The sequence below is a fragment of the Lissotriton vulgaris genome, chromosome 4_1 (genome assembly GCF_964263255.1).
Source record: "Lissotriton vulgaris chromosome 4_1, aLisVul1.2, whole genome shotgun sequence".
In the NCBI taxonomy this organism is placed as follows: domain Eukaryota; kingdom Metazoa; phylum Chordata; class Amphibia; order Caudata; family Salamandridae; genus Lissotriton; species Lissotriton vulgaris.
Genome location: NC_141691.1, coordinates 1,774,071,448 through 1,774,093,989, shown reverse-complemented (window position 1 = coordinate 1,774,093,989; position 22,542 = coordinate 1,774,071,448). Strand labels below are relative to the sequence as shown.

The 22,542-nt window shown below is 43.5% G+C and overlaps 1 protein-coding gene across 1 annotated transcript in view; it reads left to right on the top strand.

The window, feature by feature from the left end:
• LRP12 (LDL receptor related protein 12) overlaps positions 1-22,542 on the top strand; it is a 189,171-nt gene that overhangs the window by 133,202 nt on the left and 33,427 nt on the right. Inside the window, exons 5-6 of the mRNA XM_086966104.1 lie at positions 1,412-2,513; positions 11,501-11,633. Of these exons, the coding sequence (XP_086822230.1) occupies positions 1,412-2,513; positions 11,501-11,633 (1,235 nt within the window). The remainder of the gene's footprint in view (positions 1-1,411; positions 2,514-11,500; positions 11,634-22,542) is intronic.

The window sequence follows — 22,542 nt, the reverse complement described above, 5'->3', positions numbered from 1 at the left end:
AGTGCTATAAATACGGGGAAAGAACCCTCTGGGAACTCTTATCTCATTGGCTACAGTATGGCCAGTAGCTGCCCCTCAGTACAGAGTGAAACTGTGCATAAATATGTTATGCCAAGCAGTCTTCTCCGAACATTCTTGGGCCTGAAAAGAATCAGAAGGAGGATAGCCCTGCTGTCTGAAGAACTCGAAAGAAGACTGGACCTGCTTGCCTTGAACCCAGGGCACTAGAAGTGAATTTAAGGGTCATTCATCCTTTTCCTGCTTACCGGTTGACCAGTCCCAGCTGGGCCTGACCTGGTCCCGTCTGCCGGCCTCTGAGTGAATCCTGACTAAACCCCAACTCCTCACCCCAAAAAAATAGGGACCTTGGCTGTGGTTAGAGTGTACTCTTTCATACCTAACTGAAAGCTTCACTGAACTGGACAGCGAGCATTGACGTGACAGTCTTTGTAAATAACCTCACCGGATTTGACAAGCAGCACCCAACCAACTGGACAAGATGAAGAGCAGCCCCCTAGTAACATTGACCACCTTTATTGACTTCTTTACCATGCCTGTTGCCGAGCAGCCTCCAATTAACTCCAAGACCTTGAGAGCAGCTCCCCGTCAGCGTTGAGCCTTTCCTCGGATTCTGTCACCAGCCTGGCTATGCTGAATATTTTCTTTCTTTATAAACATTTCTAAACAAGATGGTAACATTACAACAAGGATAAACCTGGTCCTTGTATCTAACCCCCACTCCATCGTGGTCCACCTTCAATCTTAGCCATGTTCCGGTCTAGCGACGGCAGTTGCCACATTGTACTTTTTGATGCTATTAATAAATGCGAATTTAAAGAATTCATAACTCCGGTTCTACTAATTGGATTTTTGTTGTTCTGATGTCATTGTATTTATTAAATTTTTCTATTTTTCTTATGTTTCGTTTCCACTTTATTGCTGTTTCAGTACTACATAAATACTTTTCACATTGTCTCTAAGTTACTCCTGCCTGCTCTGTGTCATACCTACCAGGAGGCTTGAGCACAGGTTTATTTAGTGACTTTTGTGATTCATCCTGACAAGGATTGTGATTATTATTTGATGTGGACCGTCACCCCTCCTAAACAAATACTTCAGTTTCTTACAACTTTTAAATGTATTTTTCATATAGTTAACCATTCTTCTACCCATAGCTCTCTTCAATGATTGCGGAGTACACTAGTCTGTGGTACAACAGTTACCAGGTGTGCTCTTACATAAAATTATTTGAGTTATTTTTGAGAGAGATACCCTGGATATATTCACATTTTGCTTTAACTGCCAAGATTATGAGATGTGAATATCTTACATTTGTATGCCCTGAAAATAATACTTCTTAATGATTTGTCAAAAGCAATGTCTCCTACTTTTTTTTTTTTTTTTTACATAGGAAAGACTGATGAGCCATCCTGTGACGATGACCAGTTTCGTTGTGATAATGGAAAATGCATTCCAGATAACTTGAAATGTAACCACATGAATGAATGTGGAGACAGTTCTGATGAAGAACTCTGTGCCAAAGTGGATCCTTCTGCAGCCTCGCTCTTCCAGCCATGCACTTATAACCAGTTTCAGTGTCTTTCCCGATATACCAAAGTCTACACATGTCTTCCGGAGTCATTAAAATGTGATGGGAACATTGACTGCCTTGACCTGGGTGATGAGATTGATTGTGATGTTCCCACGTGTGGTCAGTGGCTCAAATATTTCTATGGGACTTTCAGCTCACCAAATTATCCTGACTTCTATCCTCCAGGGAGCAATTGCACCTGGCTGATTGACACTGGAGATCATCGTAAGGTTATTCTGCGTTTCACCGATTTCAAGTTGGATGGCACTGGTTATGGTGACTATGTGAAAATATATGATGGATTAGAAGAAAATCCTCGCAAACTTTTGCGTGTGTTGACAGCTTTTGACTCTCACGCTCCCCTTACAGTTGTTTCATCATCTGGACAAATCAGAGTGCATTTTTGTGCTGATAAAGTAAATGCTGCAAGAGGATTTAATGCAACTTATCAAGTAGATGGCTTCTGTCTGCCGTGGGAGGTTCCATGTGGTGGAAATTGGGGCTGCTATACTGAGCAGCAGCGCTGTGATGGCTATTGGCATTGTCCAAACGGAAGGGATGAAACTAACTGTACAATGTGCCAAAAAGAAGAGTTTCCATGCTCTAGGAACGGCGTCTGCTATCCTCGTTCTGACCGATGCAATTACCAAAACCACTGTCCCAATGGCTCTGATGAAAAAAATTGCTTCTTTTGCCAGCCTGGGAACTTTCACTGCAAGAATAACCGCTGTGTCTTTGAGAGTTGGGTTTGTGACTCCCAAGATGATTGTGGCGATGGAAGTGATGAGGAGAATTGCCCGGTAATTGTGCCTACCAGAGTGATAACAGCTGCTGTTATAGGGAGCCTCATCTGTGGCCTGCTCCTTGTCATTGCATTGGGCTGCACCTGTAAACTGTACTCCTTGCGGATGTTTGAAAGAAGGTAAGCCATCCCTGTTTTCATCACTTTCACTTATTTTTAACACTGCTAGAAACTTGGAAAACTGATAGGATGAAACAAATAGGTTATATTCATAGGTAAAATATTCTTTCTTCGCATTCATGGGCAAGGTGTTGATACTTCAAGTATGAAATCAGTTGCTCAATACAAAACACTTTATTTGTTAAATTCCTTGTTGGCCATTTTCCACCAATTCCACAATTTCCGGGTTTCTCTGTAAAAATGCACTACTTTCGGATGTTGCGGGCAGTGACAACTTTAAATTGCCTGCCATGCAGTTATTTGCTTAAGCGGAAGAATGGGTAAGTATTGATGTCACCATTAGGATACATCAGCATTCCACCCGCTGAGGGCAACATGTTAGAATCTTTCAAAATCTTTTTGATGAAGCCCCATAGGTTATAAACTACACCTCAGTGATTGAGCTAGTTGCCCTGTGATTTGACTGTGAGGCAAACATGAGTTATGTTCACGTGTTTTCAAGAGTATATCCTGTTTCATCCAAGCCTAACAACACCGGGGATGCTCGTAGCAAACCACGAAAAAAGAATCTACATTAAACTTGTCTTGAAGTGCCCGAGACAATGCACATCTTTAGCTAGACAGAAAGTCAAGCATGAGCCACCAGTACTTAATAATTGAGTGGTTTCCGTAGTGAGTGGCAGGTTGTCAGGTACTGCATGATGCTTGAGTGCCCTGATTTTCATAGAGACTACAAGATGGACAAAATTACATAGTGGCATCATGTGCCAGAAGATAAGCGCCACCTCTGTGGCACAACAGTCTCTATTTTGAGGTCTTCGCTGGATCAGATTTTGGACCATCCTGTTCCACCTTCCCAAAGGTGCCTAGTCATGGGACATTTTAAAAGATAGTTCTATTGCCAATCTGAAACTCTTTTTGGCAGCCCAGATCTTTAACTTACAGCTAGCTACTTGAACCCCAAAGTCACCTGAGACCTGCCTCCTGGATTCCCATTTTTTCTCTTTTGCAAGCAGATAAAAGTCAAAACTTTTAAACACTAGTGTTGTTGTCCAGCCGCCATTACTGGTGATTTGAATGTCCCTGTCTCTGCTGGCTTGTTGCTAGTCACATTTTATCCCTGGTATGGACTCTTGATAGCATGTACAAGTACCATTGCTACACAGTTCAGAATCATGTGAGATTCCTTGCTATCTCCAATCTGTTTCATGGGCACACACAGACCCTCTCTAACCACCACAGCCACTGCCGTGAGATGGTACAGCTCCAGTTTCTTGCCAGGCTGCCACCTCCGTCTCAGCTGCCATCACAGTTCTTCTCTTTTATTGTGTTTATAGTATTGGGTAACTAGTGAGGGAAAGATTGAAGAATGTAGGCTCCCATACTGCTTGTAATAATTAATTCTTAGTGCAACAAAAAAATCACCAGCTTGTTAGGAGAGAACATTGCGGCTACAAAGACCAACTAATCTACTCCCTAATGCACTAGTCCTCAGACTAAAATAATACAGCCCCCTTCGCTATCACTAGGACATACCCTGGAGCTGCCATGGAGTAAATAGTGCCATAAATCCGGGAATTATAAAGAAATTTGAGGTGCCAATCAGGTGTAGGCAAATTTCAGCACGTTTTTAAGGACACCACAATACATTACTACTGGTTAGCAGCCCTCCTGTGTATGATCCATCTCCTCTCTAGTTCCCATTCCCTCCTCATGTCTGTCTTCACCCTCTATCTCCTGTTCCTTGAGTGTTCCCCTGACCTTCTCACCCTTCTACTTTTCATCTCTTACTTCATTCATCCTCGTCTTTCCTACCCTCTCAGGTCATCCTCCGACTCTTTGACCAATTTGACCGTTCCTCTTTACTCTCCTTTTTCTCTCTCCCTCTTATATCTCAACTTTTCCTCTCCTTGACCCCCTTCCATTATACACTGCTCTATCTCTAACTCATACCTTTTTTCGTCTGTCTTCCTCCTAACTTGTTTTATCCAATGCACTTTGACATCACCGTTTACCTCACTTCTATTTCTTCCACACCTTGAATGCCTCTGAACGCACCACTTCCTCCTACCCTCTCCAGTACATCTCCCCTCTTAACTCCTCCTCACCACTCCTCATCTATCATCCCACAAACCTAGCCATCTTTACTACTAGGTTCTCAAACCGGCTTTCTGTTTGGTCTGGCAATACCTCATCACATTTCTTTTTTTCTGTAGACAAAACTATCACCACTCAGCACTTTCTCTGTTCTCGGCACTTTCCTCTAACTAACTACATCTCCAGCATCAGCCCTGGGAATGTTGTCTTCTCCCCTGCAGATTTAATCTCTCACCACAGAATACTATAAATACTGTTACCACTCACCACTGTGTCGACAGATAGAACAAAAGTCGATTCATAACAGCCAACAAGTTTGAAAGAACAATATCTCAGGGAGAGAACACACTTCCACATTGAAGGCAAGAACTTGTTATTTTCCCTTCTAGTACCAGGAGACACTGACCTCCTAAATATTATCCTGTAATGAGGCTAATAATAATAACTTGCTTTTTAGATAATGCTTCATGTCATAGTTTTGCTATTCTTTAGCACTGTAAATAACAGCGTTTCTGTTGCCTGATTTAGTGATACTTAATTTACCAACCTCAGAAAGATGGAAATCTGCGTTTGCTTATCAGAGCAGATGTCCTCAGCAGGTGTTCCACTCACCGAGTTATCTTCCGGTGAGCCACACTGGGTGATTTTAGCATGTATACCATAATGTATTCCCCCCAACATTGGTCACTTCTGTGTATGTTGGTGTGAATAGTTACAATACTTGATTCCCCAACTCCACCTGGAGACATCCTTTGATCTAACCCATAACCTGCAGGCAATATACACATTGCTGAAGAGGTCATAGACAGGGTGGCCCTTAAAAATCACACAGTTAATGGAAACATTAACATAGCCACATAGATACAAGGTATGAAGCTTTTAAGGGACCGAGAATGCACATATAGTCTGTAAAGTAACATAGAAATCTATTGGAAGGTTGCAAGATTGGGCCTCCACGAGAGAAAGAACCTTTACTGGTATAATCTACAACCATCTTTGCCCCCTGCATACCCAAAAGCACCAAGATATCATGGAATTAGTATCCTTGTTCTGTTTAAAATGTTGTGTAACCTGTGCAATATAAAGTGGAACTAGAAATGCTTAACCAGGCCAGATGGGTTATGAGGCTTAACAAGGCATGATAGTTTTCAGTATCTCATTGAAGAATCAAAAGGAGTGTCAAAGATTGGAAAAGTCTGTCATCACATGTGAAGTACTCCGCGGTGAGGAGGTTGGAGCTTTTCACTGGACTGGGAAAATGTGATCCTGCTATTTGTTGCCATGCCAAAATTACTGCAGAAATCTGAATTCTCAGCAATTAGCAAATATAGTTTGGATGAATTATGGCAGATGTTACCATCGTGGCTATGAAAGTTATCTATCCAATGCATGTTGCAATGCAAGCCTTAGAATCAAAAGCTGGACACATCATTGACTGCTAGCCCAGGAACAAAAGGTGCAGTTTCTGTGAGAAGTCCACAAGTTTTCTATAGGCTAAATTGAAATGTCCAGAGAGCCATAGTTTTGTCTTGTTGGCAAAGGCTTTTTTGCGGTTGACTTGCATCCTATGGCTCATGGTAGTGGGAAATTACAGTAGCCAATGCTTAGTAGTATCACTTGCATTCCTCGCGGTCAGAAGTCACGCTGTGTGACCTTCTTCATTGGAGAAAGGAGAGATAGTGTAGCGCCGCCTAAAAAAACCAACCAGCATTGGCAAAGCAAATAGGTCCCGCCACTGTGCAATATAACTGAAAGTGAAGATAATAAAAGCAGTATGATGCGGTCAAAGCTGACCGTGTCCTAGTGCTGTTTTGTTGTTAATTGCAGCCATGTTGTACAGCTGCTGCTGTGCAGCATGCTTGAAAGTATAAAAAAAAAGCCTGTTATGCGGAGCTCTGCCTCATCTTTGCACTTAAAAAAAAAAAAAATCAGACATGTTAAATTCAGGCATGTTGCACAGGAGGTGCAATACAACACAGCAGAAAGTTAAACATGGGGTAGGTGGAAGGGGAAAGAAGCACCACGCACAAGGGGCAGTTCGAGGGAGATAGAAAAAATAGTACCTCTAGCACAGAACGAGCAGCGGACGTACACTAATTAAACTGAATCAATGTGTGCTTTTGGACCATGCACCACAGAATGGAACGTAAGTGACGCTTGACCTAAGCTGGCCAATTAGTAGGCAGCAAAGAAGAGTGACCACGGAGCTAATGAATTGCAAGCAATAGGTGGTCTCTAAGCCCTTTACTGTCAACAATATCTCGTGCAAGCGAGAGCTCATGTGCTGTTGTAGGCTTGGCCTAATTAGCTAAGTGTCTACCAGCCCCCAGCATGGTATGGCAACGAAAAAGTGTGTGGTACAGTGCAGGCCCTGTTTTAGCTCCCAATTTCTTAAAATGTTGCCAGGTCTGCAGCTGTGAAGCTGGCGAAGGCTAAAAATAATATGTTCAATTGCACCCCTTTAAAAAATATAACCTGAAATGTAATGGTTTTGCTATGAAAACACTTGCCTGAAGTCCAAGGTATTAAAGTCACTACATATTTACACCATATGCCATCGGACCAGAGATTCTAAAATGCTTCCAGTATGTATTTGAGATGTCTAAAATTCTACCTGTCTTTTCTTTTTTTAATGTCCTCTGAAAATCCCAAGGCTTGTTGTTTCTTACTATGACTGTTTGAGTCTAGTTCTTTTTTTTCATGACTGAGAATTGTTAACTTGTTACATTGTATACAAAATGTATTGTGTCCTTTGTATTTTTATTGAGAGTATTACCAGGCGTTGAACCTGGCGCCAAGGGACAGTGGAGTGCTGTACATACCAACCAGAATAGTAATTTACATGCAGGAGAACAGAAAGATAATACATCTTTTATTAAATAGATCGTGTCATTCGGTTGCTTTGGCTGGTGGGTCTGCTACTACAGTAACCTCTGAACATTTTCACTGTACTTTGATTTCCCATAGTCATGATACGAATACATCTTACACTATAAATGTGCACATTTTAGTCCTGGAAAATGTGTAAATTCAGTCGGTTTAACTCTGTTTTCATACATGTAAACATATGCCATATAGCACTGAATCTTTTATAGATTACAAATGGCATTTTAATGTTATCCCATAAGGTGGACATCCTCTGATAAAAAAAAGGCGCATAAATACTTTTTTGTTTCTCAAGTCAGCTGAGCTCACCTTGGCCAGTATCTCTCAATCCCTCTCTCCAGCACTTCCTTTGTTCAGATTCTTATTGAATGTTCACGTGCAGTGTGTAAGTGCTCCTTTATCTTACGCAGGTGGCGCTCTTAGCTGCTGGTTTCTGTCTGCAGGTTATTCATTGCGTCCCCTGCCAAGTAAAGTCTTCCCTTTAAAGTTTAAATATAACCTAAGAAGGCTTTATTGATGAACATCTTTAAGGATGACGTACCATAAGTGTTTATAATGCCTGTATTCACGCAATGATTGCACAGAATTTGAAAAGTATAAGTAGCATTATTCAAAAGAAAGGAAAGAGATGGCCAGAATGGAGGTAATTTTGCATCTTAGCAACAGTTTGAATCATCAGGAAAAAAGACCCAAGTGGACTCTAAAACTGTCGTCTCTTCAAAGATTCCCAATCCTATGCCCCATTAGTGAAGGGATGCTGAGAAATCAAAGTAGTAGAGGCCTGCAAGTCCTGGGCTCTCATCGCAAATCACCTGACTGTTTCCCAGAGTACTCCTCAGAGTCAACGTCAACCTCTCATACTGACCAGAAGCAGGCTGATATGCCCTCTTCATCGACCTCAGAGTCATGGGTGTCGCACATAATGGCTAGCATGGCACCGGTGTCACCAGAGCTGAGATCCTTGATGTGAGTTCTGATGTTGGATGCCTACACTAACTCTAGCTTCTTCTGCAGCATTGCCTCCACCATCCAAGCCGTTAATATCCTTCGTGCCACTCGCTTGATACCTGCCACATCATCAACTCACCAGGTGTTATGTTATGTTATGTTAATTGGTACTTGTAGTGCGCACGTACACCCATAGGTTTCATGGCGCTAAAGACCAGATGCTGCTGTAATGAAGTTACTAGGCGTAGGCTTGCTCGAACAACCATGTTTTAAGGCCTTCCTGAAGCTTAGGAGGTTGTCACAGATTCTAAGTGTCACGGGAAGAGAGTTCCAGCTTTGACGTAGAACTCAAAGACTGGAACTTTTTCAGCAAGCATATGGAAAGATACTGAAATGCTTTGGAAAAATGAAGAGACCAATGCTAGCCAAACTCAGAAAAAGGGGAAGCACAAACAGCACAAACAGGAAAAAGAAGGCAGAGAAGAAGAAAAGGGAGGAACAATGCTTGAGAGAGAGAGATGTTCATCATAGAAGGTGATGTCGAACCTTACAGAGAATTTCTTACGGATGAGGTTGCTCAGTTGTTTTCTGGGGAATACCAGGTAGCAGTTCTGTAACTAAAGAGACCGAGCTGAAAAAGAGAAAACTGACGAATTAACTCAACCTTTCTGAGGAGTGCACAAGCAACTTCTTCCAGAAGGGCTATGGGAATAGGGAGTATGGGGAATATCCTGGACTCCATCCAAATATGAAATGGTTGATCAAGGCTATCACAAGGACATCCCCCTGGAGTGTATCCACGGTTCATCAAAGTATTTCTGCCGAAGTTCATTCCTATCCTATTGACCCTAGGCCTTATCACCATCTGGCATTATATGTGGCACTGATGAAAAAGAGTCATACATGTTTGGCCTGACCAGTTGTCTGAGCCCAAGTACTGTGCTTTCCCTTAGACGTGCATGACATCTGTAGAAAACCACATTTACCTTCCTCTGCTGGTTCACAAGTTGAAAACACTCTTCAAGAACTCAACTTTGTGCCAGCAAGCCCCTTCAGACAAGATGAGAAATATAGCGCCCCAGATTAAACCCCCACTTGTCTGTAGCCACTGATAACTTAAGATTCTATGTTGGCCCCAGATGCACACTAGAATACCTTAAACCCTTTTTTGGAATAATCCGTGCCCTGGAGAAGACAACAGAAAACTGTGGGGCATAGGATGAACAGTGTACTTCACTGAATGAGTATCAAATGCAGTGTTGCTGCTAACAAGATGTGAAAGGAAGTAAAGGGGAAAGATAGAGTAGCGGGTCCCGTTCCTGCTGGAACACATTCATGATGAAGCTGGGAAAATGCTGCAGGAGTGCAGATTGGTACCCAAGCATGCTATTATGCCATTTTTAAATGTGGCAGACACATGTTTTCATCATATGGCTCAAAGGTAAGGCTTCCAATGCTAAGCTTGGTTGAATTGTATAATCTTTTATCTAGAAGTACAGGCCAAAGGGCAGGCTATCCCTTCAGTGGTGACAAACTTTTTGTCAAATAGGCCAATCAGGTGCTGCTAACCATACAGACCAACACTGATATGATGAAGACGGTGGAGGTCCTGTCAGTGAGGTAGGTGCACATTTCGCCTTTGAGGTCTTAGAAGCATTTTCATTCAATTTTAGAGGTTATCCCCTTCCTACATTCAACTGATCATTGTGTCTGCCTTATACTGTCCCAGTCTGCACCATAAACCTCAGATAGGCCGCTGAATTTAAGGTGCTGTTCCTTAAAGCAACCTGGGTTGCTGTTTAAACTAGTTCCTGATGCAGAAGACAGCCTCATTATAAACTTGCACTTTGTCAAATAGTGTATGAAAAAGCAGAAATGTTTATGTGTAATAGTGGTAGAGGTGATCCCCTATCTGCAACAGGAAGATTGGATGTTATGGGACCTCAGGCATACCTACTTGCACAACCTCGTACACCAGAAGCCGTGGCGTTTCCTTACATTCAAAGTGGGTGTACAGCATTGACAACTTAAGGGTCTACAGTTCGGGTTGCAATCTGCTTCCACGGTGTTCATAAAATATCTGGTGCTCAGGTGCTTCATCTTAACTGGTCAAGTGTCTATTTCTTCCCCCAAAAGTACAACTCTGTGATAATTGCACTGTCAAAGCTGAAGTCCAAGGCAACCATCTAGAAATGCACAGGGCTCTTCTAAAGATTGGGGCTGAGCCTCAACTTCCAGAAATTTCTCTTAAAACTATTACTGGGGATTCTTTCTTGACACGATTTGTAGCCTATAGACATCCATTGCATAGGTGCATAGTGACAAGACCACTGTAGCCAGATGGCTTGTAGACTGCATCATTTATTACCAACCATATATTGGACAGATAACTAGCCAGAAAAGTGAGAGTTCCCTTACTGAGAGGGAGGGAAACCACAGGGGATTTCATGGCCAGTATGGCATTGATTGACATATACATGGCACACATCATTCCAGATATTCACACATCATTGCATACTGAGGTAAAAGCTGATGCTGCTGTGCGACAGGAAGTGTTAAAGAAGCTATTTTGATGATGATGCAACTCTTCATCCATTTGTCGGGTACCTGCTGCTCTGTATTCTATTGAAATATCATGCAAATCTATAAAAGAGCCAGTGATGCAGAAGAAAAATCTACTTCCCTGTAAAAGTGAACCGACAGCATTGATATCTTTTATAAATTCTTAGGCAACCCTCCAAGCTTCCCAGGCAATTAGTATTGCATGTTTATAACAGATGTGCTCAAGGTCTGAAGGGAGGTGCTTAACAGAGTAGTGAGATGCAGGCAAAGGTGGGCTCAACTGGTGATTCAGAAGACCTGCACCCTCCTTGCTTTTTACTGGCTGATTTCCAGCTAGAACTGGTGCAATATTTAAGTAGCTGTGATTCTATAAAAGATGCATATACTGGATAGCCTACTTTTGAATTGATGTACGCATGGAGTTTGCTGTATGTTCTCATTTTGATCTCTGTAATTTTACTGATAAATAACCACGTTTTCTCACATTTTGGAAGGTCTTTTGAAACACAGTTATCACGAGTAGAAGCGGAATTGTTGAGAAGGGAAGCCCCTCCATCGTATGGACAGTTGATTGCTCAGGGTTTAATTCCACCAGTTGAGGATTTCCCAGTCTGTTCACCAAATCAGGTAATGTTATCTTACTTACTGTAATGATAAACAACATCTGTTGACCATCTTAAAGGACAATATTCTACTTAATTTTTATCACTCCCATACCTGCTCCTTCTCCCGTGGCCACCAAGCCAGGGGTCAAGCATACCTAAGCAGGTCCTCATGTGACGACAGTTACCACCAGTCCTTTCGCAGCCCATCCACATGCTACACTAATGAATACCACAGACCACCTCAACATGGTAGACGCCACGCATATGCAAGCCAAGTCAGGACCTGTAGTAAGTAGATTCTTCCGCTGAAATCATAGCCCAGAGATCAACACAGTTTATGAAATGGAAACACCTTTTTGGCGTGGGTATAGCTGATAGGAGGAAGATTATTTAAACACAGGCACTCCTGCCTGTTTGCTTCGGGGGTTTATTCCCAGATTATTATTTGGTGGTGGCCTCTTTAAGGCAGTCACCACCCAAAAAGAAGCAGGGTTTATTGGGAACCTACAAATAGCAATGTTAGAATTGGGCAACGGGCAAAGCATTCAGCCATTCTATATGTTATGTTTTTTTAAAGCGGTTTGTTGCAATTTGTTGCAAAAGGCGTGAGTTTGATGTGTTCTCGTGGACTACTGACTGAAACGACATCAGTGCTACAAATGTATGTGACATACACTGGGGCTGTAATTTTTGGCACATACCTACATGCACTGTCTGCCAGAGGACTATCTTAGCATATGATTGATGGTCAGTTACTTGTGCGAAGTAGTGACAAAAGGCAGCAAGTGGTTTGTTGTGTCAAATGTGGATGCACACTGACTGGTATTTACAGATGATGCCCGCAGTATTTGTGTTTCTTGTGTTTACCACAACAGCTAATTTGTTAATTTCTCTTGTTTGAGTAGTAGTAAAAGGGGTGGGGTGTTTGATGGAGTTCTCACTTGTAGGAAGAGCCAACATTTGACATAGTTTAGGCTTGGCTCTTTGGTTTGTGCTGAGCAATGGTGAATGACATATATGCATGTTTGCTTAGAGTTATTTTGCAGATATCTTCTGTTTAGTCTAGATTTCTTTGTTGTGCACTGTGTTGTCTTTGCTTATAATGTTTAGTTTGATAGTGTGTTGTGTGCGTTCTTTTCATACGAGAAAGTGGGAAGGGGTGTTGTAAGCTGAGCCACATGGTGTCTTGAGTAGATGAGTGGCTACTGTTTGTGTCTTGATGTTCGTATTATGTTGGTTCTTTCAGAGCCCTGGGCTTTTAGGGCAGTTACAGATTCCGGTGAAAATTATTCCTTGTAACATAATTATTAGCCCAACCCTAGAAATTCATTCTATGTCCTTGCTTGACTCCACTTATACGTCATAGTGTGTAACTACTCCGCTTAGCAGAAGCACACTTAACTATGGAAGCAAATCCGCCCAGCATAGTGGTGAAACAAGTAGAACTGCATATTCACCACAGCATAGCCAGCATCTGGCATTACCTCCTGGAACGCTTCTAACTGACTGTTAGCAAAGAATACACACACGCCTGTTGTATTCAGGCATCTCAAGTATTACAGCCACCTGCATTGACACAAGGAATCCGCGTACATCACGACAGTGTATGTACACCAGTACCGAGAGACTCGCACACTGGGATGGGAAATATACCTCATTCAGACAGACGTTTGCCGGGAAAACAATTGTTGGCACAGGGTGCTTGCGAACACTGGCACAGGGAATGGTGCAGTGGGGCCGGGAATACAACCACAGGGGAACAGGCAAGCTTCAATGTGCTTACAGTGGGGCAGGTAATACCTTCATAATGGCCCAGGAAATCATACACAAGGAATATACCCACATTGGGACCAGGGAGGTCGTGTGATTGAGTACGTCCCGTTACTGAGACGGGAATACGACGATTGTTACCGTGATGTTCACACTGGAACACGAAAACACCTGCCTTTCTACAGAGAGTAAACTTGACACTTGGACAGAATGTACAGAAATCGATGCAGGAAATGCTCCACACTGAGACAAGCATATATAGAAGGTAAGGGAAGACACTGAATTAGGGAACATGCTGGGACTGGAAGACCAGTACAAAGAAGGGAAATGTGTGAACTGCGGCAATGCAAACACACTGCTGTTCTGAAACAAAAAAGACTATCTTAGAGAGGGGAACCTCAAAAGTAAGACATAGACATGTAGTCTGGGTAAAGAGATGGCTGAGTGCACTGGGTACTGTAAAGACACTGAAACAGGGGGTGCCTACAATCCAACATGAGGGACTTACATTTTGGCTGGGAGACAAATTATTTTCACTGTTGGGGAATGCGTTACCACTTGAACTTATTGACAGGAAGACATGAACACGGTTACAGGGAGGCACAGTCGCTGGAACAGTGCCAGGGCCATTTTAAAGGCAGGCGTGGTGATAGATACTGGTACAGGGATAAACTTGGAGGATTGCACTGTAACAGAAGTTGGAAGGGATAGAGTGACACCCAGCACAATACTGGGAGACTCTGGCGCCTTATTGGGTCACAGCGGCGCTGCTACACATACTGGGACAGGGAGGCCAAAGCATACAACAAGCGACAGGGAGAAGCTGACACATGGGCGGGTAGAGAGAGTCATTGACACTCACGTGGGCTTGGATCTATGGTATGCATCCAGGAAAAGGAAGACTTTGACTATGACATTTAGACAGTGACGGAATTTCATAAACACCATATCGGGAGTGTCACCCTTTTGATGACTCTGATGCATTGAAACAGTGGAAAAGTGAACACCGACACCAAGCCATGCAATAAGTGATACCGGTGCAGTCATTACACTTAAACCGAGAAAGAAAATACATTGCGTCAGGGAGATATTGACACTAGTAAAACAAGTATTGACAAGACCGATAGATAGGTCTAGCTAACATTTTGAGACGACTTAAACATTTCTTTTTAACTATTACAGAGGGAAAAAAACAAAAAACGGTTACTGTCTCAATACAGTCTATCACAATGACAAAGAATTTAATGTGTGAAGGTTCTTTATACGTTTCAGAGTAATATAGTCCCTCATGCCTTGCAATGCAAGCATTCCTGAGAAGTCGTAATCAGGAACCCCCCTTCCCCGGATATTGCAGCGTAGATTTGCAAATTTTACAGCTCAAAATGCCAATTTTGTTGTGCAAAAATTGAAATTTTGCAGTATTACTGCAGTATTTTACTTTACTCGTAATCATTCCTTTTCAGCCTTAAATCAATGGAAACTGTTTAGGCAGAGTATTCCACTATGAAATAGGCATGTTTATGGTGTCTAAGAGTGTTTGTTATCTTCTCATTTGGTATTGTCAGAGTATTAATTAGCATTGGACCCGATTTTGGGTCCTAAATTGTTTGAAAAGCTATCATTGAACGTGAATGGGTAGTTTTATCTGCAGTGAGACTTTATTATGGTCTAATATAATAGCTGTATAATTGGAAGCACGCTCACATACAGATTACTGGATCCTTTTTGCAAACATTCAGATTATGGATTGACATGAAGCCCATAGCCATAGAGCATACCCCAAGAGATTGGCCAAGCTCTAATATAAAGCCATTCCTTTCTCTGTGTACATTCACTAAGAATTGAGTTGCCCACATTTGTTTTGTTCAGCAGGTTAGTAGGAATATATCCGTGTTTATGGTCCTTCTATCAAGTAAGATGTTGGGGCTGCTGCTCTCTGGAACAGTGTTTTATATTTTCTAGTTCTACTCCACACCTTCATGACTATAGCAGAGCTACCCAAGTCCGATCAGCACCAAAGACTTACCTTGGCCTTCTTGTAGTCTGCCTCATACCTAATCACGCAGTACTTCAACCTATTCACTTTTGTTCTCCGGCGTTTCTTTTAAATTAACCAACTCTGCAAGTCTTAATTTCTCCATAAATGAGCTGGGTGCTTAGCTCAGTGGCTATAGCTTCTTTTACCTTTTACCTGTAGGCCTTTGTCCCAAAGCTTCCCTTTGCCGACAATATTACATCACTTGCTTAGTGCTTTTCATACCCCAATATGGTTCCAGCTGATTCCTCGGCCTCCCAAGGTCAGTCAGTTGTTTCACAACTGCTTTCATTGCCACAGATTAGTGCTGTAGATTGCTAGTTTGCTCCTACTTCTTCTCCCATCTCTATCTGCGAGCTGCTGCCTCTTTCCTCCTGCACTCGCAACCCACTTGAATGGCATAAATTGACACATTTCTACGCCTGCTAGCTTGTAGCATCTATTTGCTGTCACAAGACACACTAATATTGATTTTACCGTGCTGTGTAAAGGGTTGGCTGGTGAAAAGCGAGTGAACATAATCGCAGCCATGCAGTTATCTCACAAGGTTTTTTTTTTCTTCTTTTTCAAATAATGGGGCATAATTGTGCTTTTTCACAACACAATTGTGCAGACACATCCAATCAGCACATATAAAATATTCCTGTATTCCGATATCTTCCATAATACAGTGGGGTTCTCTGCAGTAGCTAATTATGTATATTCAAGGAGAAGTTTATATGTCTAATATGAAATTGGATGCACAGCATACAATATTTATGACACTTAACAAATGCATGTACAAAACCATAAATCATTTACAAATAGAAACCATACCAGTTTAAAATACTTTGCCAGAAAACACAATGCACATCATTGTTCTAGCAATTAAAGAAGCCAGCCTGATGAAACATGATATGGGAATGAATAAAGTGTTGCTAACATTGATAATATTCTATTTAATGGCGGTGCTACAACACGCTCTTCCAATATTTTAAGTTCTGCTCTAATATTCCAAAATTTTGCACTAGATTTTCTATGCAAGCTTGGTTGGGGCGCTGATGAAATATGCTAAGGTATTGCTCAGGATTCATAAGTTCTCAATTGCATACATATTTAATTCAGGGGGAAAAAATCATAATACATGCACAAGAATAAATGATGAAAATGATTATTAATATGATTATTTATACATTCTAAAAAGCAACAGTCTTACTTCTCCTGAAATAGTATTGTTCTTGTCAGTGTGCATCCTCTCAGTATCAGTATCAATAAGCTTTATTCGGTTGAAACAAAGCAACCATAAAAGCACAGTACAATTATTAAAATACATTCATATAATACTTTAAAAGGAAATACCATGCCAAAGAGTAAATATGTACATACATACAGTGAGTTTACAAAAATAAAACAAACAGTTTTTAGATTATAGGAGAAAAGCTCAAAGTGCATTAACAAGGAATTTCATTCATATAAACAAGCATTGGAAATGCAATAGGTCTCGCATTAGAAAAGCTGGAGTTATTGGTCTTGTAAATGACATATTTTATTTATTTGTTGGTTTTTAAAATTGCTAAATTGATGGCTTTGTCATTTACAATGCCAATAGTTATAACTTTCGCGAATGTGACACCTATAGCATTTGGAATGCAACATGTTTTGTATTTACGTGACTTAGATGGCAGCTCTGGTCGTTAGGCCACATCTCTAGAGAGCAGGAGAGTGCAGCAGGGGAGAGAAGCACAGCAATGCAATATGTCTCGCATTAGGAAAGTTTGAGCTATTGGTATTGTAAAGGACACATTTATTTATGTGCTTGTTTTGAAAATAGCGAATTAATAGCTTTGTTATTTACAATGCCAATAGTTTTATCTTTCGCAAATGTGACACCTATTGTAACACAATATGTGTTGTGAGGGTGGGTGAGGGTGAGGGGTTGAGGGTGAGGGGTTGAGGGTGAGTGAGGGTGAGGGGTTGAGGGTGAGTGAGGGTGAGGGGGTGAGGGGTTGAGGGTGAGTGAGGGTGAGGGGTTGAGGGTGGGTGAGGGGTTGAGGGGGAGGGGTCGAGGGTGAGGGGTTGAGGGTGAGGGAGGGTGAGGGGTTGAGGGTGAGGGGTTGAGGGTGAGTGAGGGTGAGGGGTTGAGGGTGAGTGAGGGTGAGGCTGAGGGGTTGAGGGTGAGTGAGAGTGAGGGTGAGCGAGGGGTTGAGGGTGAGGGGTTGAGGGTGAGTGAGGGGTTGAGGGTGAGTGAGGGTGAGGGGTTGAGGGTGAGTGAGGGTGAGGGTGAGTGAGGGTGAGGGTGAGTGAGGGTGAGGGTGAGTGAGGGTGAGTGAGGGTGAGTGAGGGCGAGTGAGGGCGAGTGAGGGCGAGTGAGGGCAAGTGAGGGTGAGTGAGGGTGAGTGAGGGGTTGAGGGTGAGTGAGGGTGAGGGTGAGGGTGAGTGAGGGTGAGGGGTTGAGGGTGAGTGAGGGTGAGGGATTGAGGGTGAGGGTGAGTGATGGTGAGTGAGGGTGAGTGAGGGGTTGAGGGTGAGTGAGGGTGAGGGTGGGTGAGGGTGAGTGAGGGTGAGGGGTTGAGGGTGAGTGGGGTTGAGGGTGAGTGAGGGTGAGGGTGAGTGAGGATGAGGGGTTGAGGGTGGGTGAGTGAGGGTGAGTGAGGGTGAGTGTGAGTGAGGGTGAGGGGTTGAGGGTGAGTGAGGGTGAGGGGTTGAGGGTGAGTGAGGGTGAGTGAGGGTGAGGGAGTTTAGCGGAGAAGCAGGACGCACTGTTTATTGTAAGCTGCGGAGTGCTAACATTTTACCCCCACCTGCAAGTGCTAGCTCCAAATTAATTTTGAGGAAAGACGCTGCGTCATTTCAACTTTTTTTAAATTAGGAATCCCGACAGAACACATTGACATCGGTGCTGATGATGTAATTAACTGCACAAAGTGTCTGAGCCAAACAGGCTTTTATGTAAGCAAAAGGTAATGAAAAAAAACTCTTACTTAGAGAGTTTTCGCAGTAGGAGACAGAGATTATGGGGGCGGGTTAGACTGCATCTTCTGGTTGCGTGTACTCTTTGCTGCAACAGTACAAAGACAACAGGGACACTTCAAGATAAGGGGCAACAGCAGCCAGCAGGCCACTGTGCGTGCTATCACCAAGTAGTAGAATTGGCTGAAGGTGGGCCTGTCTGCTTCTCTGCCTGGATAGGAGCCAGGGGGAGTCGGAGCACAATAACCTGCATGAAGGCCACTGTTCAAAGTATACTTCGAGGCACTGAAAAGCATCCCCGCAGTCAGGAGCGGATCCTGTACCAGAGACACCTTGAAGGAGCATGGCAGCATCGGACCTCAATGTATGTGGCAATATACATCTGCATGCCCGAACCGCAGAGAGATTCTTGCGCAGACTGCCCAGCGACGGGGAAGCTCTGTTATCTGAAAATACCGGAATGAGATACTCTGGCGAGCACTGAGAGCTGACGACACCCATAGCTTCCACAGTTGTGTGTACAGTTATCTATTGAAGGAAACTATGGAGAGTTTCAAAGCTTTACATCGCGGAATAAAAGGGAGAAGTTAGTAAACAGAGTAACTGTGTCCCTAGGAATGGACTATGATGGCAAGTAATCCAGCCTGGCGGTATCTTGCAGGACTGTCTGCAACAGACAGACTCGTGTTCGCAGTTACATTTCTCTTCTGCAGAGACATCTTGCAGTCGAGGCGAGGGTCTGGTAACCGCAATCTGCTGTGAGCGAAGGTCTCCAGCACAGCTCTAACCTGGATAAAACATCTTGTGATCCGTGTGGAAGCGACAGGAATTTGCTAAAGCAAGCTCGAACAGGAAAGTAGGCTATGACGGAATATACTGGAAGCACAAATGGGCAGAGGAACACGAGCTACACGAGTCGAGATAGTGCCGAAAATCAAAAGATGTACCAGATTACTGCAAAAACAAGTATGAAAAGAAGAATATTGAGAAAAGGAGAGGGGAGGACGGAGAGATGGGAAAAGAACGGAGAGAGAGGGATAGAGAGGAGGCGGCGAGGTAGCGAGACTTGGAAGTGTAGTTAGGACACTAATGGGGGTGGGGCAGTGGGGAGATTAAGTGACAGCAGCCTGGCGGCAGTGAAAGAAGTGTAATTAGGGGGAGGAGAAGTGAGGCCGGGTGGGCTGGAGAAGCAAGACGGAGGGAAGAGAGAGAAGGGGAGGGGGCAGGGGAGGGGGCGGAGCGGGGAGAGGGAACAGACGGAGGGAAGGCAGATAAGGGGAGGGGGGAGGAGAAATGCGACACTGCGGGCAGGGGAGGGGGCGGAGCGGGGAGGTGTGAAAGCAGCAGGGGCCTGGAGTGCTGCTGAGGGAACTGATGTGCACGCGCTTTTAAGCTCAATGCGCATGCGCATTGAGCTTAAAAGTCACGGGCACTGCAAGGAATCGCCACGATTCCTTGCAAGTTGGATAAAGAGTGGATAAGCCCCCATAGTCTCGCTTGCTCGATGCGCATGCGCATCGACAGGCGAGACCTAAAAAAGGGGAGTACAACCCTCACTCAATCGGCATATAACCGATCTAAACTAAACATCATTCCCCCACTTAGTGCCGCCTCCTCTGCAATTCTAAGCAGCCCCGGGCATCAGAGATTTGTTATCAGACCTTTCAAGGGTCGAATTATCAGATCAATGCGAAAAGTGTTTCCAAGTGGGTAGCTTATGGTTGCTGAGTGTATTGTTGCCCCTACAGTAACTATTTCCAGTCTTAAATCTTACATGGGGCATAAATGCGGCTCTGGGGTAAAAATCTCTCAATTCCCTTGCAACTATTGGGCCGTCCCCCCTTTGAGGCTGCCAGCCCAGAAGATAATGGACAACCCGAGGGTCCCTAAAGTTTACAAGAATCAGATCTCCCGCTATATCTTTGGTTAGAGGACCCAACCATTTCACCCTTCTGACATTCAGTATTTTCCCGTCTAAGTTTGGTGGAAGGGGCCTATTCTTTGTTAACCAAAAAGATACCTTGTTTGCCAGCTCGGTGTGTCCCTCGAATTTTCCATTGCTTAATTCAGGCACGCCTGTTAGAATGCAAACAAATGGAGCTGCCTCCGGCGGTAGATCAATTTGATTAGTTTTTCTTAGCCTATAACCATTTTTTGAGAGAGTCCCCACTAAGGGCGTTGAATATTTGGATGACCCTACTCCTTTATCAGAGTTCAGTGGTATTACCTTTTTTGGACTACTTCTGTTTGGTGTAGTTTGCCGAGTAATAGAAGGTAATGACTTTTTAGATTTGTTAGGTGCAGATGGCTTGGTTAGGGGAGAGCTGCTTTGTGTCATAATTATAGGTAGATCGGCAGTGGCTGTGAGTTCAGCTTTGTTAGCACTTACCAGACTTTCTAAGAGGATAGCGTTCGCCTTCGTTGTTTCTTCTATATAGGCAACTTTTTCCCCGATAACCATGATTTTTTTAACCAAAGGGGATATTAAAGATTTAATGATGTGTTCAATCAGGGTCAAAGGGTCAGTTGGTATTGAAGGTGGGGGAGAATCAGAGGTAGAGCATGCCCTGAAAGATTGCGGAGAAATAGTACAGACCGAAGTGGGGCTTGCATCCCGCTTTCTTTTGGTGGGGGGTGTCTGAGGGTTTGTAATAAAAATACTATCTTTTTCTGTAAATGAGGAGTGGTTTCCCTGGTGGGTTACTTGGGGGTTAGGTAGTTTGTTAGGACTAGGACTTATGTTTAATGGGGCACCAGTTGATTCGTTACCCTCTTGAAACAGGATGTAATTAGTTTTACAAAGCGCATTAAGTTCTTCCAATAGTGATAGCGATTGGCAGAAGTTGGTTGTTACTAAGGGGGATTGACGGTAGAAATTTAAGTTATCCAAACTCCCGTTTCCAGGCCCCCCACGGGAGTTAGTATTATTTATGACCCCTTTACCATCCATAATGTTGATAACTTTCGTATATAGGAGCAATATGGTAACAACGACAAACACCAGTGCTGGACCAGTGTACAATGTCGAAATCCAAATCTGTTAGGCGGAAAGGGGTATCAAAGCAGTCACGATTATGAGTCAATATGATTTACCTCCTGTATCCAGTGGAAGGTAGGACAATATAACAGCTCGGTACCTCCTCCTTCGTTGTAGCCAAGAGGGGGGGCCCGTCCCGGCCTCCTTGTGCCTCTGAGGGCCACAGAGGGCCCGCCCTTTGCCCGGGCTTAGCCCCGAGCTCGGTCCCGCGCGCGTCCCGTGTCGCAGGACCTCCCGTGTGTTTTTGACCGCCTCCAGGCGCGTCACGGGCGTCAGCGCCCGCAGGGGATGCTGGGAGTAGTAGTTCTCCCTCCGCGCAGCGGCCACCTGGTGTTCCTCGGCGGCGGCAGGAGGGAGGAAGGGCAGCCAGTCAGGGAAAAGTTCAGCGTCCACCCCACGGGAATTGCTGGCGAAAGATGCAGTGCTCCTGACAGGTAGGAGCGGCGCTGGCAGACAAGTTTCTACCGTTTTCTTGTTAATCATGCATTCCAATACCATGCTTTACATTGCTTCTCAAAATTTGTCATTCCTGTTTCACATGCTTTCTCAATGTAAGCACACACTATAGTTTTCATACAATTGAATGTTGTTTTCATGTTGTCCCTGCTAAGCATTCATTACTTTGTCATTCCCTTCATTGCCAGCTGATTCCTGTCAAATGTTTTGAATCCTGATGCTATTTTACCTGGTGGTAAGCAGTTTGGAGATTGAATTTAGAAAAGAACTTGCAATTGGATAGCTATAAAATTAGTTAATTAATGTTAGGTAAAGGAAAACAGTCCATAACCACAGCTTGGTTAAGACTGCGCAAATCCACACAAAGGGAACCATCAGATTTCTTTGTGATGACAACCAGGGACAACCATTGTGTCGCCTCCACAGGTCCAATGATTGGATCTTTATTCATCTGATCAAGAGTAGATTTGACCTCGCTGCGGGCCACCAATGGTGCTTTTCTCATGGAGTGCTTCACTGGTTCAGCGTCTTCTTTTAAGATCATTTTATTTTGATAGTCTTTTGCTTCTGCAACCCTGTCTTCAAAACCTTTTCTAACTTCTTTGAGTAAGCTATCCAATTCTTCATCAAGAACTACAGAAACTTGTTCCATAGCTCGAGGATTTACATTTATGTGCAAGTTGT